Consider the following 15520-nt stretch of genomic DNA (forward strand, 5'->3'; position numbering starts at 1 on the left):
AAATTAAACTCGTGATTTTCCCTTCCCTCCCTCCACAAAACTTGGTCTTACTCAGTAGTTTCTGTGAACACCATCACTCATGCAGGTTTATAAATCAGAAATGCATCTGTTTCCTATATTCAATCCACTGCCAAGTACTGATGATTTTCAACACTGACCACTTACCTCCATTTTGATTCCCACTACCTCTAAATTCAACCTTCTATTATCTCTCACTTGGACTACCCCAAATGTAGGTCTTCTTGCACTATTTTCTTTTTGTTTCCTCCATACTAAAGCCAGCTTCAGCTTTTCAAAATGCTTCACGTTTCTACTTATAATCCTTCAGTGGCTCTTAGGATAAAGTGCAAAACATTTAACATGGGTCAAAGATCTGACTAGATTTATAGCCTCTTCTCTCACCAACCCCTCCCCTTTGCTCTGCATTCCAGAAATCATAGCCTTTCAATCCCTGACTCACCATGCTCCCTCTCACCAAAAAGATTTTTACATATGCTGTTCCTTCTGAATGGAAGGTTTAATTTTAGTTCAACCATCTCTGCCTCAGAGAAGCCATTCCTAAACTTCCACAATAGGTCAAATTCCCCAGTAGGATGGTTCAGGAGTAATAAGAACTTCTCGTTCTTGCAGTGCTCCTCTCGGTTGCAATATTGTATGTGTGTGATTGTTTAAGGTGTGCTTGCCCTCCACCCTAACCCCATTAGTCTGTGAGCTCCAAGAAACCAGGATTCATTTCTGTTTTTCTCACCATTGTACCTCTCATGACTAAGAGGATCTGGTACATACTCAAGGAAGTAATACTTCATTACTTAATGAAGTAATGAACACTGAATCACTGAAAACTTTTCTTTCTAAAATATTTTTACATTTTCTTGACTCTATTATACACATAGAAGAATTTCCAGAAATGGGTTTCCTGACATATGTTTAAAATTTGGGGGGGGGGGGGGCTTTTTCTGGTCCAAGATGGCAATGCAGGAACTCACCAGAACTCACCTCCTCCATGGGTACAACAAATCTATACCAATATACAGAGCAATTCCTCCTGAAGAACTGAGGGTTGACTGAACAACTTCTGCATAACAAAAGATAGAGACCACACAGAATGGCAAGAGGAGACACAGGACACAGTAATTAATAAAGTAATCACCCCCTCCAACATTGCAAACTCCAGTTGGGGCCATGGTTATAATATTAAGGAACTGTGAACAGACTCATCTGCCCTGGGTCACAGAAAAAAGGCCACAGTTTAAAAGGGCAAGTAGGATATAAAAAACTAGGCCTAGAACCCTGCCAAATGGCAGGGGAGTTGCTGGAACTCTCTCTGGACAGAAGGGGCTGGCAGGTGCCCCAGTTTACATTCCTCCCCACCCATCCACCTTATAGCACAAGGTCCAGATGTCACAGGTGGCCTGCTGCCTGAGCAAGCCCTAGGCACAAAACCCATACCAGTCCAAGATAATCTGGGGCACGGAGGCGGAGGGGGTGGGGAGGAGAAGGGGCGGGGAAGCTGTGGTTTAAAAGGACAACTAGAATATGGAAGAACTTCCCTGGAACCCTGCCAAGTGGCAGCAGACTACTGCATCTCTCTCCAGGACAGAAGGCCTAGCAAGCACTACAGTTTACTTTCCCCTCCACCCCAATAACATGGACATGAACAAGAGTCTATGCACCCTAGGCAGCCTACTACCTCAGCAAGCTCTGAGCCTCTGGCCCACACCAGCCCAAGCCATCCCACTAAGGTGGCCTCAGCAGTGTGCACATCAGGACACTACTGGCCAGCACACACCACAGCTCCAGCCATCTCACCTAGAAGACACAGGCCAAAGCACCCTAGAACATTCCAGGCCTGCACCACTTTGGCTCCAGACAACCTGCACAGGCAACCCTGGCACACAGCACTACCTGCATTGGCTCCAGCTGTCCCAGAGCATCATGGCCCACAACCATTTCAGCTACAGATGTCCTACAGGGACACCCTTATGCAGAGCATCTTAGACCTTACCCATCCATGCCCCGCCTCACAACCAGCCACCCTGCCAGATCATGCCCTATCCAGAGTGCCCCAGAACTCCCCAACTCATGCCCAATTCAGCTCCAGCTGCCTCACCAGGGTGTCATATAAAAGAAGTGCCCTGGAACCAATGTGCACTTTGTCTTGGTTCCAGACACCTTGCCTGGGTGCCCCTGCACAGAGGACTCCAGGACACCCACTTCAGCTTCAGCTATCCTATCAAAGTGCCCCGAATGGAGAGAGCCCCAGGACTCCCTGGCTTAATACAACTTCAGTTTCAGCTTTTCTGCTACAGCATCCTCTGCACAGAGAGCCCTGGGACCACCCTGGCTCACATCAACTTCAGCTCCTGCCATCTCAGCAGGGCAGACCCAGTCCATGCCAGTCACAGCTTGCCAACCAACCTAAGTCACCAAGTATACACAGTCTACATAAAGGATGATATACATAAGACCATTCCTTAAACATTAGGAGAAGTAGCTATTCTGCCTAATTCACAGAAACAAACACAGAAAGTCACGCAATACAAGGAGACAGAGGAATATGTTCCAAATGACAGAACAAGACAAAAAAGTAAAAAAAAAAACCAAAAACAAAAACCTAAATAAAAAAGTTAAGAAATACACCTAATAAAGACTTTAAAGAAATGATCATAAAGATCCTCACCAGACTAGACAGAAGAGTGGATGAACTCACTTATAATATCAACACAGACAAAGAAAATATTTTTTACAATCAGAATTGAAGAATGTTAAGTAAAATAAAAAATATACTAGGGGGAATCAACACTAAAATATGCAGAAGAACAGATCAGCTATCTGGCAGACTGGGTAATGTAAAGCACCCAAACTAAACAGCAAAAAAAGCAAATAAAAGCAAAACAAAGCAAAGAGAATAAGAGATCTCTTAGATAACATTAAGCAAAAAAATACCTTCACATTATAGGGGTGCCAGAATAAGGAGAGAGAAAGAGAGAGAGACAAAGGAGCAGAAAAATTATTTGAAGAAATAATAGCTGAAAACTTCCCTAACCTGGAAGGAAACACACACCCAGATTCAGGAAGCACAGAGTTTCAAACAAGCTGAATCCAAGGAGAGCCACACCATGACACATCATAATTAAAATGTCCAAGATTAAAGAGGGAACTTTAAAAGCAGCAAGAGAGAAGCATATAGTTATGAACAATGGAAATCAAATAAGGCTTTACGCTGATGTTTCACCAAAAACCCTGCAGCCAGAAGGAAGTGCCATGATATACACAAAGTGATGAAAAGAAAAAACCTACAACCAAGAATATTCTACCCAGCAAGATTATCATTCAGAACTGAAGGACAGATACAGGGTTTCCCAGAAAAACAGAAGTTAAAGGAATTCATCACCACTAACCCAGCCTTATAAGAAATGTTAAAGGCACTTCTTTAAAAAGAGAAGAAAAAAGAAAAAGAAAAAGAGAAAGCCATAATTCAAAGTAAGAAAATTGTTCATGTCAAGTATGATAACACATACATAAAATACAGAGGAAATAAAAAAAATTTCTTTTAGAATGTGTTTGAACTATCAAACTTACTATAGACTACTATAGTATCAACTTACAATAGTAAGTGACTATCAACTTACTATAGACTACTATATATATTTAGTATGTTATAATACAAACCTCATGGTAACTACAAATGCAAAGCCTGTAATAGATACACACACAAAAAAGAACGCATAACACTAAAGAAAACCATCAATCACATGGAAAGAGGGTAAGAAAAGAACAAACAGAGAACCACAAAAATAAGAAAAAAATTAACAAAACTTCATAAGTACATACCTACAGATAATTTCTTTATATGTGTATGGTCTAAACACTCCAATCAAAAGACACAGGAAGGCAGATTGAAGGGGGAAAAAAATAGGAACCACATATATGCTGCCTACAAGAGACATCAGGTCTAAAGACACATACAAACTGAAAATTAAGAGGACAGAAAAGATAGTGCATTCAAAGGGAAGAAGAAAAAAAAAAGCCAGGGTAGCAGGACTTGTTACCAACAAAATAGAATTTAAATCAAAGACTATAACATGAGACAAAGAAATGTCCCATGCCCCTAAAATGATAAAGGAATCAGTCCAACAAGAGAATATTACAATTGAAAATATCTATGAAACCAACATCAGAGTACCTAAATACATAAAGCAAATATTAACAGACTATTAAGAGAAAAAATAAAAGAAATACAGTAATAGTAGAGGACTTTAACATTCCATTTACATAAGTGAACAGATCATCCAGGCAGAAAATCAATATAGAAAAAGGGTCTTTGAACAACACATTAGACCACATGAACTTAATATAACCAACCTTCAATTCAAAAACAATAGAAAACACGTTCTCTTCAAATGCACATGGAATTCTCCAGAATCACATGTTAAGTAACAAAGCTTAATAAATTTAAAAAGACTAAAGTCATATCATGCATCTTTTCTAACCACAATGGTATGAAACTAGAAATCAATCACAAGGAAAAAAAATAGAAAAGCACTAACATGCAGAAGCTAAATAACATGCTACAAAACAATGAATGAATCAGACAACAAATCAAAGAGGAAATAAAAAAAATACACAGAGACAAATTAAAATAGAAATATTATGGTCTAAAATCTTTGGGATGCAGCAAAAGCAATTCCAACAGTAAATTTATAGTGATAGAGGCCTACCTCAAGAAACAAGAAAAATCTTAAACAATTTAACTTTACACCAAATGAATTAGAAAAAGAGAAACAAAGCTCAAATTTAGTAGAAGGAAAGAAAAATAAAGCTCAGAGAAGAAATAAATGAAACAGAGACAAAAACAAACAAACAAAAACCCCAAAAAGATCAATGAAACCAAGAGCTGCTGCTTTGAAAAGATAAAGAAAATTGATAAACCTTAAGCCAATAAAGGGAAAAAAGAGAGAACCTGAATACATATAATTAAAAAGGAAAGAAAAGAAATAACTACCAACACCACAGAAATACAGGAGTTATAAGAGACTACTATAAAAAATTATATGCCAACAAAGTGGATAATGGAGACGAAATGGATAAATTCCTAGAATATTCTAAAACAAAATCAGGAGAAGATAGAAAACCTGAACATCCAAATTACTAGGAACAAAAATGAACCAGTAAGCCAAAAACTCCCAAAAAAACAAGAGTCCATGGCCAGATGGATTCACAGGTTAATATTATTAAACAATTAAAAAAGAGTTGGGGGGAAGGGGACCTGGGTGGCTGAGTCAGTTAAGTGGTCAACTCTTCATTTTGGCTCAGGTTATTATCTTGGGATCCTGAGACTGAGATCCACATTGAGCTGTGTGCTCAGCAGGGAGTCTGCATGAGGATTCTCTCTCTCCCTCTCCCTTGCCCCTCCCCTTGCTTGAGCTCTCCTTCCCTAAAATAAGTAAATAAAACAAACCTTTAAAAGAAAATACAGTTGATACCTATTCTTAAACTATTCTAAAAAGCAGAAAAGGAGGTTTCCAAATGTATTCTATGAGGCCAGCATTATCCTGATGCCAAAACCAGACAAGAACACTGCAAAAAAGAAAACTACAGGCCAATATCCCTGGTAAACATACATGCAAACATCCTCAACAAAATATTAGCAAATTGCATTCAAAAATACATTATAGGATCACTCACCATGATCAAGTGGGATTTACTCCAGGGATGCAAGGCTGGTTCAATATTCATATGTCAATTAATGTAATATACTGCATTAACCAAATGAAGGATAAAAATCATGACCATCTCAAGTAGCTCCATGAAGTAGAAGATGATGGCTGAGTATGAGGACCCTAGGCTCACCTCATACCATGAATACAAGTAGATGCTATCAAATCATCCAAAATTCCCCAGAAATTGACATGAAGACCAGAAGAACAAACCCCACAACTAAAGACAGAGAAGTCACATCAAAGAGGCCAGGAGTGCAGTGATGCTGAATGGGAGAGATAAAGATAGCAGCCACAGAGGTGGGGAGGGAATTGTGGTCACAGAGGAAGGCAAGAGACAGACTAATACATAGGGGAGTGCAAAGGGAAGACAAATCCCAAGAGCAATTGGCTTAGAACTTGAGAGAGCCCAAACTCCATGAGTTCTTGCAACCAATAGGGCTTAAAGCCAAGAGTTTTAAAGGTCACCATGCTTGGCTATGGGAGAACTTACAGGCACTGGGGCTGCTCCTAGAGAAAAGCAGGGCAAACAGCCTGTGAATGTAGAGCATTAAGAAAAGAGTGATCTGAAGAGTGCCTGGGCACACAATGAGGAGGTTACTTGCTCATCTCAGAAGCTTATCCCACCAGAGGCAACATTCACAGAGAGACCCCTCTGGGAATAAAGGAACTGGCAGGCACCATTTCCATTCCCCAACCCTAAGCATAAACACAGAGCAACCTGCAGGAACCAGAAGCACAAACACTTGCTACCTAACTTGCTTAAACCAAACCCCAAACCCCATACTCTGGTGGAACTACCCTTCTGGGTCTAACTTGCCTCAGTCCCAGCACAGCAGGCCTCCACCCCTAAAAGACAGGCCCAAAGCCCTGCCCACATCCTGTCTCCCAACCGGGGCATTTTGCATGGCCTTGGTCCTGAAGGAGGTGATGACAGGTCTCATTCCACAAGCAGACCAGAGAACACCTAGTTAAATAAAGCACACCGCATTCAGGCCAGGGATCAAACAAGGCCCAGAGAAGGCAAAGAGAACCTCTGCAGATGACCAGCCTGAAGGATAAAGTGGTGACAACACAACAGCAGAGCATATGCAACACACACTGGAGACACTCCTGGAAGTGCCAGGCCCTGGGGAACAGGGGACACTACACAGCAAGTCATTCCAGGATGTCTTCTTCATAAAGCATTACATTCAAGAAAAGGAAACACCCTGACTTTCCTAACACAGAAACAAGCATAGAGACTTACACAAAATGAAGACAGAGGAATTTCTCCCAGATGAAAAAAGGACAAGGCCATGGCCAGATATACAAGCAAAACAGATATAAATAACATGTCTAATGGATAATTTAAAGCAGTAATCATAAGGATATTCACTGGACTTGAGAGAGTGGAGAACATCACAGACCATTTACACAGGGATAAGGAATAACACAGAGACAGAGGGCTCAATAAATAAAATGAGAAACACACTTGGTGGAATGAACAGCAGGCTGGAAGACGCAAAGGGATGAATTAATGACCTAGAAGACAGAGCAGTGGAAAGTAATCAAGATGAACAAAGAGAAAAAAGAATCATGCAAAACAAGAATAGGGAACTCAGTGAATCTGTGAAACATAATAACAGTATTCTAGGAGCCTCAGAAGAAGAGAGAGGAAAGAGCAGAGAATTTATTTGAAGAAATAATAGCTAAAAATTTTCCTAATCTGGAGAAGGAAACAGATATACAGATCCAGGAGGCACAGAGAAACCTCAACAAAATCAATAAAAGCATATCCACATCAAGACATATTATTGTCATTAGAATGGCAAAACATAGTGATAAAGGAAAAATATTAAAAAGACGCAAGAGAAAAGAAAACAGCTACACACAAAGGAAACCCCAGTAAGTTATCAGGGGATTTTTCAGCAGAAACTTTCTGAGCTGGAAAGGAGTGGCATGTCATATTCAAAGTGCTGAATGGGAAAAATCTGTAGCCATGAATATTCTTATCCAGCAAGGCTAACATTCAGAAGAGTAGGAGAGAGAAAGAGTTTCCCAGACAAACAAAAACTAAAGGAATTTATGACCACTAAACCAGCCCTCCATGAAATATTACAGGGGGCTCTTAAAGTGGAAAGGAAAGATGAAAAATCACAGTATGAAGGGAGGAAACACAAAAGCAATAAAAATTAGTATTTCTGTAAAACATCAATCAAGGAACTCACAGAATAAAAGTACATAAATATGGCACCATATACCTAAAATGAGTGGAGTAAGAATGGGTTCAAACTTAAATGACCATCAAATCGATATAGACTGTGATATGCAGCAAATGTTATATACAAAACCAATGGTAACTATAAAGCAAAAACCATTAATAAATATGCAAAGGATCCAAATGTATCACCAAAGAAAACCAGCAAACCATGAAAGACAGAAAGGCAAGAAATCATCAGGGAAGAGCTTTAGAAATAACCATAAAACAAGTAATAAAATGACAATAAATATATACTATCAATAATTACTAAGAGTGTAAATGGATTAAACATTTCAATCAAAGACATGGGCTGACATAGTGGATGAAAAAACCCAATACTCATCTATATGCTGCCTACAAAAGACTCATTTCAGACCTAAAGACATTTGTTGATTAAAAGTGAGGGGATGGAGAAACATCTATCATGCAAATGGATATCAAAAGAAAGACATAGTAGGAATACTTATATGAGACACAAGGAAACCTTAAAACAAAGACTTTAACAAGAGACAAAGGACACTATATAATAATAAAGGGAATAATCTAACAAGATATAACAACTGTAAATATTTGTGCACCCAATGTGGGAGCACCCAAAAAAAATAAAACAGTTAACAGCAAATATAAAGGAACTAATGGGCAATAATAAAATAGTAAGGGACATTAACACCCCACTTACATTGATGGACAGATTATCTAAACAGAAAATCAACACTGAAAAAATGGTTTTGAAGAACACACTGGAACATACGGATTTAACAGACATATACAGAACATTCCATCCTAAAACAGCAGAAAACACATTTTTTTTCAAGTGCACATGGAACATTTTTCAGAATAGATCACATATTAGGCAACAAAACAAGCCTCAACAAATTAAAGAAGATCAAAGTCATACCATGCATTTTTTCTGACCACAATGCAATGAAACTAGAAGTCGATCACAAGAAAAAACCTGAAAAGAACACAAATACATGAAGGTTAAGTAACATGCTACTAAACAATGAATGGACCAAACAGAAATAAGAAATAAAAAAGTACAAATAAAAATTAAAACACAAAGGTTCAGAAGCCCAGGTGGCTCAGTTGGTTAAGTGTCTGCCTTTGACTCAGGTCATGCATGATCTCAGGGTCCTGGGATCTAGTCCTGCATTGGGCTGCTTGCTCAGTGGGGAGCCTGCTTCTCCCTCTGCCCCTGCCTGTCACTCCCCCTGCTTGTGCTCTCATGCTCACTCGCTCGCTCTCTCTCTCTCTCTGATAAATAAGTAAGTAAATAAAATCTTTAGAAAACTCAAAGGTTAAAAACTTCTGGGATGCAGCAGAAGCAATCCTAAGAGGGAAGTTTATACCAATACAGGTCTACCTCGAGAAGCAAGAAAAATCTTGAACAACCTAACCTTTCACCTAAAGGAGCTAGGAAAAAAAAAATCTAAAACCAGCAGAAAGAAGAAAATAATTAAGATTAAAGCAGAAATAAATGATACAAAAACTTAAAAAAAAAAAAGATTTATGAAACCAGGATTTGGGTTCTGTGGGGGGAAAAAACATAAAATAAAACTGATAAATTGTAGCCAGAGTCATTAAGAAAAAAGGAGAAAAGACCCAAATAAATAAAATCACAAATGAGAGAAGGGAAATAATACCACACTAATACAATTACAAGAAAATATTGTGAAATATTATATGCCTAGAAGAAATGCATAAATTCCTAGAAATAAAACCTACTGAGGGGCGCCTGGGTGGCTCAGTGGTTTGGGCTGCTGCCTTCGGCTCGGGTCATGATCTCAGGGTCCTGGGATCAAGCCCCGCATCGGGCTCCCTGCTCCGCAGGAAGCCTGCTTCCCTCTCTCTCTCTCTCTCTCTCTCTGCCTGCCTCTCTGCCTACTTGTGATCTCTGTCCAATAAATAAATAAAATCTTTAAAAAAAAAAACAAAAACAAACAAACAAAAAACCTACTGAAACTGAAACAGGACGAAATAGAAAATTTGAACAGACTGGTTACCAGAAAAAAAATTGAGTCAGTAATCAAAAAACTCCCAACAAACAAAAGTCCAATAGCAGATGAATTCTACCAAAATTTAAAGAAAATTTAATACTTATTCCATTATTCTCAAATAATTCCAAAAAATAGAAAATGAAGGAAAACTTCCAAATTCATTCTATGAGGCCAGCATTACCCTGATACCAAAGCCAGATAAAGAAACCACACACAAAAAAGAGAACTACAGGCCAGTATCTCCAACGAACATAAACATAAAAATCCTCAATAAAACACTAGCAAACCAAGTCCAACAATATATTAAAAAATCATTTACCACAACCAAGTGGGATTTAATCCTGGGCTGCAAGGGTTCACTATTTGCAAATCAATCAATCTGACAAATCACATGAATAAGAGAAAGGATAAGAACCATACGATCATTTCCCTATATGCATTAAAAAGCATTTCACAAAGTACAACATCCATACATAATAAAAACCCACAACAAGGTAGGTTTAAAGGGAACACACCTCAAAATAATAAAGGCCATATATGATAAACCCACAAATAATATCATCCTCAATGGGGAAAAACTGAAGGTCTTTCCCCTAAGGTCAGGAACAAGACAAAGATGTTCACTCTCACCACTTTTCTTAATTTAATCAATTAACGTATAATGTATTATTTGTTTCAGGGGGTACAGGTCTGTGATTAATCAGTCTTATATAATACCTAGTGCTCATTATGACATACACCCTCCTCAATGTCCATCACCAGTTACCCTAACCCCCCACCCTCCTCCCCTCCAGCAGCCCTCAGTTTATTTCCTAAGATTAAGAGTCTCTTATAGTTTGTCTCCCTCTCTGGTTTCATCTTGTTTCATTTTTTCCTATCTTTCCCTATGATCTTCTGCCTTGTTTCTTAAATCCCACATAACAGTGAGATCATATGATAATTGTCTTTCTCTGACTAACTTACTTTGCTTAGCTTAAGAACCCTCTAGTTCCATTCACGTCATTGCAAATGGCAAGATTTCAAATTTTTATGGCTGCATAATATTCCATTGTAGTTATATACCACAACTTAATCCATTCATCTGTTGATGGACATCTGGGAACTCTCACCATTTTTACTCAACATAGTACTGGAAGTCCTAACCACAGCAATCAGAAAACAAAAAGAATAAAAGGCATCCAAATTGGTAAGGAAAAAGTAAAATTCTCACTTTTTGCAGATGACCTTAAAGAGTCTACCACAAACCACAAGAACTAATAAACAAATTCAGTAAAGTAGCAGATTACAAAATTAGTATACAGAAATCTGTTGCATTTCTATACACCAGTAATACCAGAAAAACAAATTAAGAAAATAATCCCATGTACAACTATATCAAAAATAATAAGATACCTCAGGAATAAACCTAACCAAAGAGGTGAAAGACCCATCTTCTGAAAACTACAAAAACAGTGATGAAAGAAATTGAAAACAATATAGAGAAATGGAAAGACATTCCATACTCATGGATTAAAAGAACTGTTAAAATGTTAAATGTTAAATACTGTTAAAATGTTTATACTACACAAGCAATCTACACATTTAATGCAATCCCTATCAAAATACCACCAGCATTTTTCACAGAAGTAGAACAAACAATCCTAAAATTTGTATAGAACCACTAAAGAACCTGAATAGCCAAAACAATCTTGAAAAAGAAAAGCAAAGCTGGAGGCATCACGATTCTGGATTTCAGGTTGTATTACAAAGCGGTAGTAATCAAAACAGTATGGTACCGGCACAAAAAACAGACAAGTAGATCAATAGAACAAAACAAAAAATACAGAAGTAAACACAAAGTTATATGATAAATTAATCTTTGACAAAGCAGGAAAGAATATTCAATGGGAAAGAGAGTCTCTTCAACAAATGCTGTTGGGAAAACTGGAAAGCTACATGCAAAAGAATGAAACTGAAACACTTTTTTACACTACACACAAAAATAAATTCAAAATGGATTACAGACCTAAATGCAAGACCTGAAACCATAAAAACTCCTAGAGGAGAGTACAAGCAGTAATTTCTCTGACCCTGGCTATAACAACTATTTTCTAGATATGTTCCCTGAGGCAAAGGAAACAAAAGTAAAAATAAACTATTGGGAGGAGAAAACTAAAAGATTTTCCCCTAAGGTCAGAAACACGACAAAGATGTCTACTCTCGCCACTTTTATTCAACATAGTACTGGAAGTCCTAGCCACAGCAATCAGACAACAAAAAGAAATAAAAGGCATCCAAATTGGTAAGGAAAAAGTAAAGTTTTCACTCTTTGCAACTATGAAGCTATACATAGAAAACTCGAAAGATTCTACCAAAAAACTGAAAGAATAAATTCAGTAAAGTAGCAGTATATAAAATCAATGTCCAGAAATTAGCTGCATTTTTATGCACTAATAATAAAGCAGAAGAGAGAGAAATCAAGGAATCGATCCCATTTACAACTGCATCAAAACCGTAAGATATCTAGGAATAACCTCAAACAAAGAGATAAAGGATCTATACTCTGAAAACTAGAGAGCATTTATGTAAGAAGCTGAGGAAGACAAAAAGAAATGGAAAATGTTCCATGCTCATGCACTGAAGAACAAATACTGGTAAAGTGGCTAGGCTACTTAGAGCAATCTATACATTCAATGCAATCCCTATCAAAATACAACCAGGATTTTTTACACAGCTGGAATAAATAATCCTAAAAATTATATGGAACCAAAAAAGACCTCTAGTAGCCAAAGGAATGTTGAAGAAGAAAAACAAAGCTGGAGGCTTCACAATTTCAGACTTTAGGCTGTATTACAAAGCTGTAATTATTAGGACAGTATGGTACTGGCACAAAAACAGACACATCAACCAATGGAACAGAATAGAACCCAAAAATGGATCCTCAACTCTACTGTCAACTAATCTTAGACAAACAAGGAAAGAATATCCAGTGGAAAAAAGACAGTCCCTTCAACAATCAGTATTGGGAAAATTGGACAGCCACATGCAGAAGAATGAAACTGGACCACTTTCTTACACCATATAAAAATAAACTCAAAAAGACGCCTGGGTGGCACAAATTGGTGCAGCCACTCTGAAAAACTGTATGGAAGTTCCTCAAAAAGTTAAAAACAGAATTAACCTAAGATCCAGCAACTGCACTCCAGCTATTTACCCAAAAATACAAAACACTAATTCAAAGGGACATGCACCTCTATGCTTAAAGCAGCATTATTTCAAATAGCCTGGATACGGAAGCAGCCCACAAGTCCACTGATGAATGGATAAAGAAGATGAGATAGACAGATAAATACATGTAAATATAGATATACAGATATAAATGTATCTACAATGGAATATTATATAGCCATAAAAAATAAAGAAATCTTGCCATTTGCAATAACATGGATAGAGCTAGAGAGTATACTACTAAGTGAAATAAGTCAGTCAAAGAAAGACAAATACCATATGATTTCACTCGTATGTGGAATTTAAGACAAAGCAAAGGTGAAAAAAAGAGAAGCAAACCAAGAAACACACTCTTAACTACAGAGAAAAACTAATGGTTATCAGAGGGGAGTTGGATGAAAGAATGGGTGAAATAGGTGATGGGGATTAAGGAATACACTTGTGATGAGCACCAGATTATTAAAATTAAAACTTTTTTAAAAATCATATAATCTCAACAGGTGCAGAAAAAGTACTTGACAAAATTCAATCTTCATTCATAATCCACCCTGAACAAAGTGGGTTTAGAGAGAACATACCTCAACATAAGAAAGGCCATGTATGAAAAGCCCACAGCTAATATCATATTCAATGGTGAAAAATTAAGGATGAAAAAGTTCTAAGATTGGGAGTAAGACAAGGATATCCTTTCTCACCCCATTTATTCTACACAATACTTAAAGTCCCAGCAACAGCAATCAGACAAGAAAAAAAAAATCCACACTGAAAGGAAAAAGTTAAGCTGTCAATATCTGCAAATGTAATATATGGAAAATCCTAAAGATCCACTAAAAAACTACAGAACTGATAAATGAATTCAGTAAAGTTGTAGGCTACAAAATTAATATAAAGAAATCTGTCACATTTCTATACACTAACACTGAAGTAGCAGAAAGAGGAAATAAGAAAACATTTCCATTTGCACCAAAAAGAAAATACGTAAGAATAAACTTAACACGGATGTGAAAGACCTATTCTGTGAAAACTATAAAACACTCATGGAAGACACTAAAGATGCCAAATAAATGGAAAGCGAGTCCATGTTAATGGGATGGAAAAACTAATATTGTTAAAATTGTCCGTGATACTGATTCAGTGCAACCTATCAAAATACCAAGAGCATTTTTCACAGAACTAGAAAAAAAAAATACTAAAATTTGGATGGAACCACAGAAGATGCCAAATAGCCAAAATAATCTTAAGAAAGAACAAAGTTGGAGGTATCACAATCCCAGATTTCACACTATATTACAAAGCTACGGTAATCAAAACAGAATGGCACTAGCAAAAGATGCACAGATCAAGAGAACAAAATAGTGAACTCAGGAAAAAACCCGCACTTATTTGATCAATTAATCAATGGCAAAGGTGATAAAAGTATACAATGAAGAAAAGACAGTCCTCAATAAAAGATGTTGGGAAAACTCAACAGCTACACTGAAAAGAATAAAACTGGACCACCTTCTAAAAATTTATTATGTTAGAGAAAGTGAGCAAGTGAATAAGGGGAGGGAAAGGGTAGAGTGAGAGAATCCTCAAGCAGACTCCCTCCTGAGCAGAACTCGACATGGGGCTCGACCACTTTCTTACACAATACATAAACTCAAAATGACATAAAGGCCTACATGGGAGATCTGAAACCATAAAACTCCTAAAAGAAAACACAGGCAGTGGGCGCCTGGGTGGCTCAGTAGGTTAAAGTCTCTGCCTTCAGCTCAGGTCATGATCTCAGGGTCCTGGGATCGAGCCCTGCATCGGGCTCTCTGCTCAGTAGGGAGTCTGCTTCCCCCTCTCTCTCTGCCTGCCTCTCTGCCTACTCATAATCTCCATCTGTCAAATAAATAAATAAAATCTTTTTAAAAAAAAAAGAAAACACAGGCAGTAATACCCTGGACATCAGTCTTAGCAATATTTTTCTAGATAAGTCTCCTCAGGCAAAGAAAACAAAAGCAAAAATAAACTATTAGGACATCAAACTAAAAAGCTTTTGCACAGGAAAAATTAAAAAATCAACAAAACCAAAGGCAACTTACTGAGTGGGAGAAAATATATGCAAATGATATATCCAATACAGGATTAATATCCAATATGTATAAGGAACTTACGTAACTCAACACCAAAAATACCCCCAAATAATCCCTTTAAAAATGGGCAGATGACCTGAATGAACATTTTTTCAAAGAAGACATACAGATGGTCAAGAGACATATGAAAAGATGCTCAACATCACTAATTATCAGGAAAATGTAAATCAAAGCTACAATGAGATAGCATCTTACACCTGTCAGAATGGCTAAAATCAAAATGACAAGAAA

The 15520-nt window shown here is 37.5% G+C and overlaps 1 protein-coding gene across 5 annotated transcripts in view; it reads right to left on the reverse strand.

Moving 5' to 3' along the window:
- CBR4 (carbonyl reductase 4) overlaps positions 1-15520 on the reverse strand; it is a 129818-nt gene that overhangs the window by 90209 nt on the left and 24089 nt on the right. Inside the window, exon 5 of one of the 5 annotated variants that reach the window (XM_059174948.1) lies at positions 8861-8917. The exons of the other annotated variants lie outside the window; for them this stretch is intronic. Within the exon in view, the coding sequence (XP_059030931.1) occupies positions 8904-8917 (14 nt within the window). The 3' untranslated portion in view covers positions 8861-8903. The remainder of the gene's footprint in view (positions 1-8860; positions 8918-15520) is intronic. 5 annotated transcript variants of the gene reach the window in all.

Source organism: Mustela lutreola, chromosome 1 (assembly GCF_030435805.1).
Source record: "Mustela lutreola isolate mMusLut2 chromosome 1, mMusLut2.pri, whole genome shotgun sequence".
NCBI lineage: Eukaryota > Metazoa > Chordata > Mammalia > Carnivora > Mustelidae > Mustela > Mustela lutreola.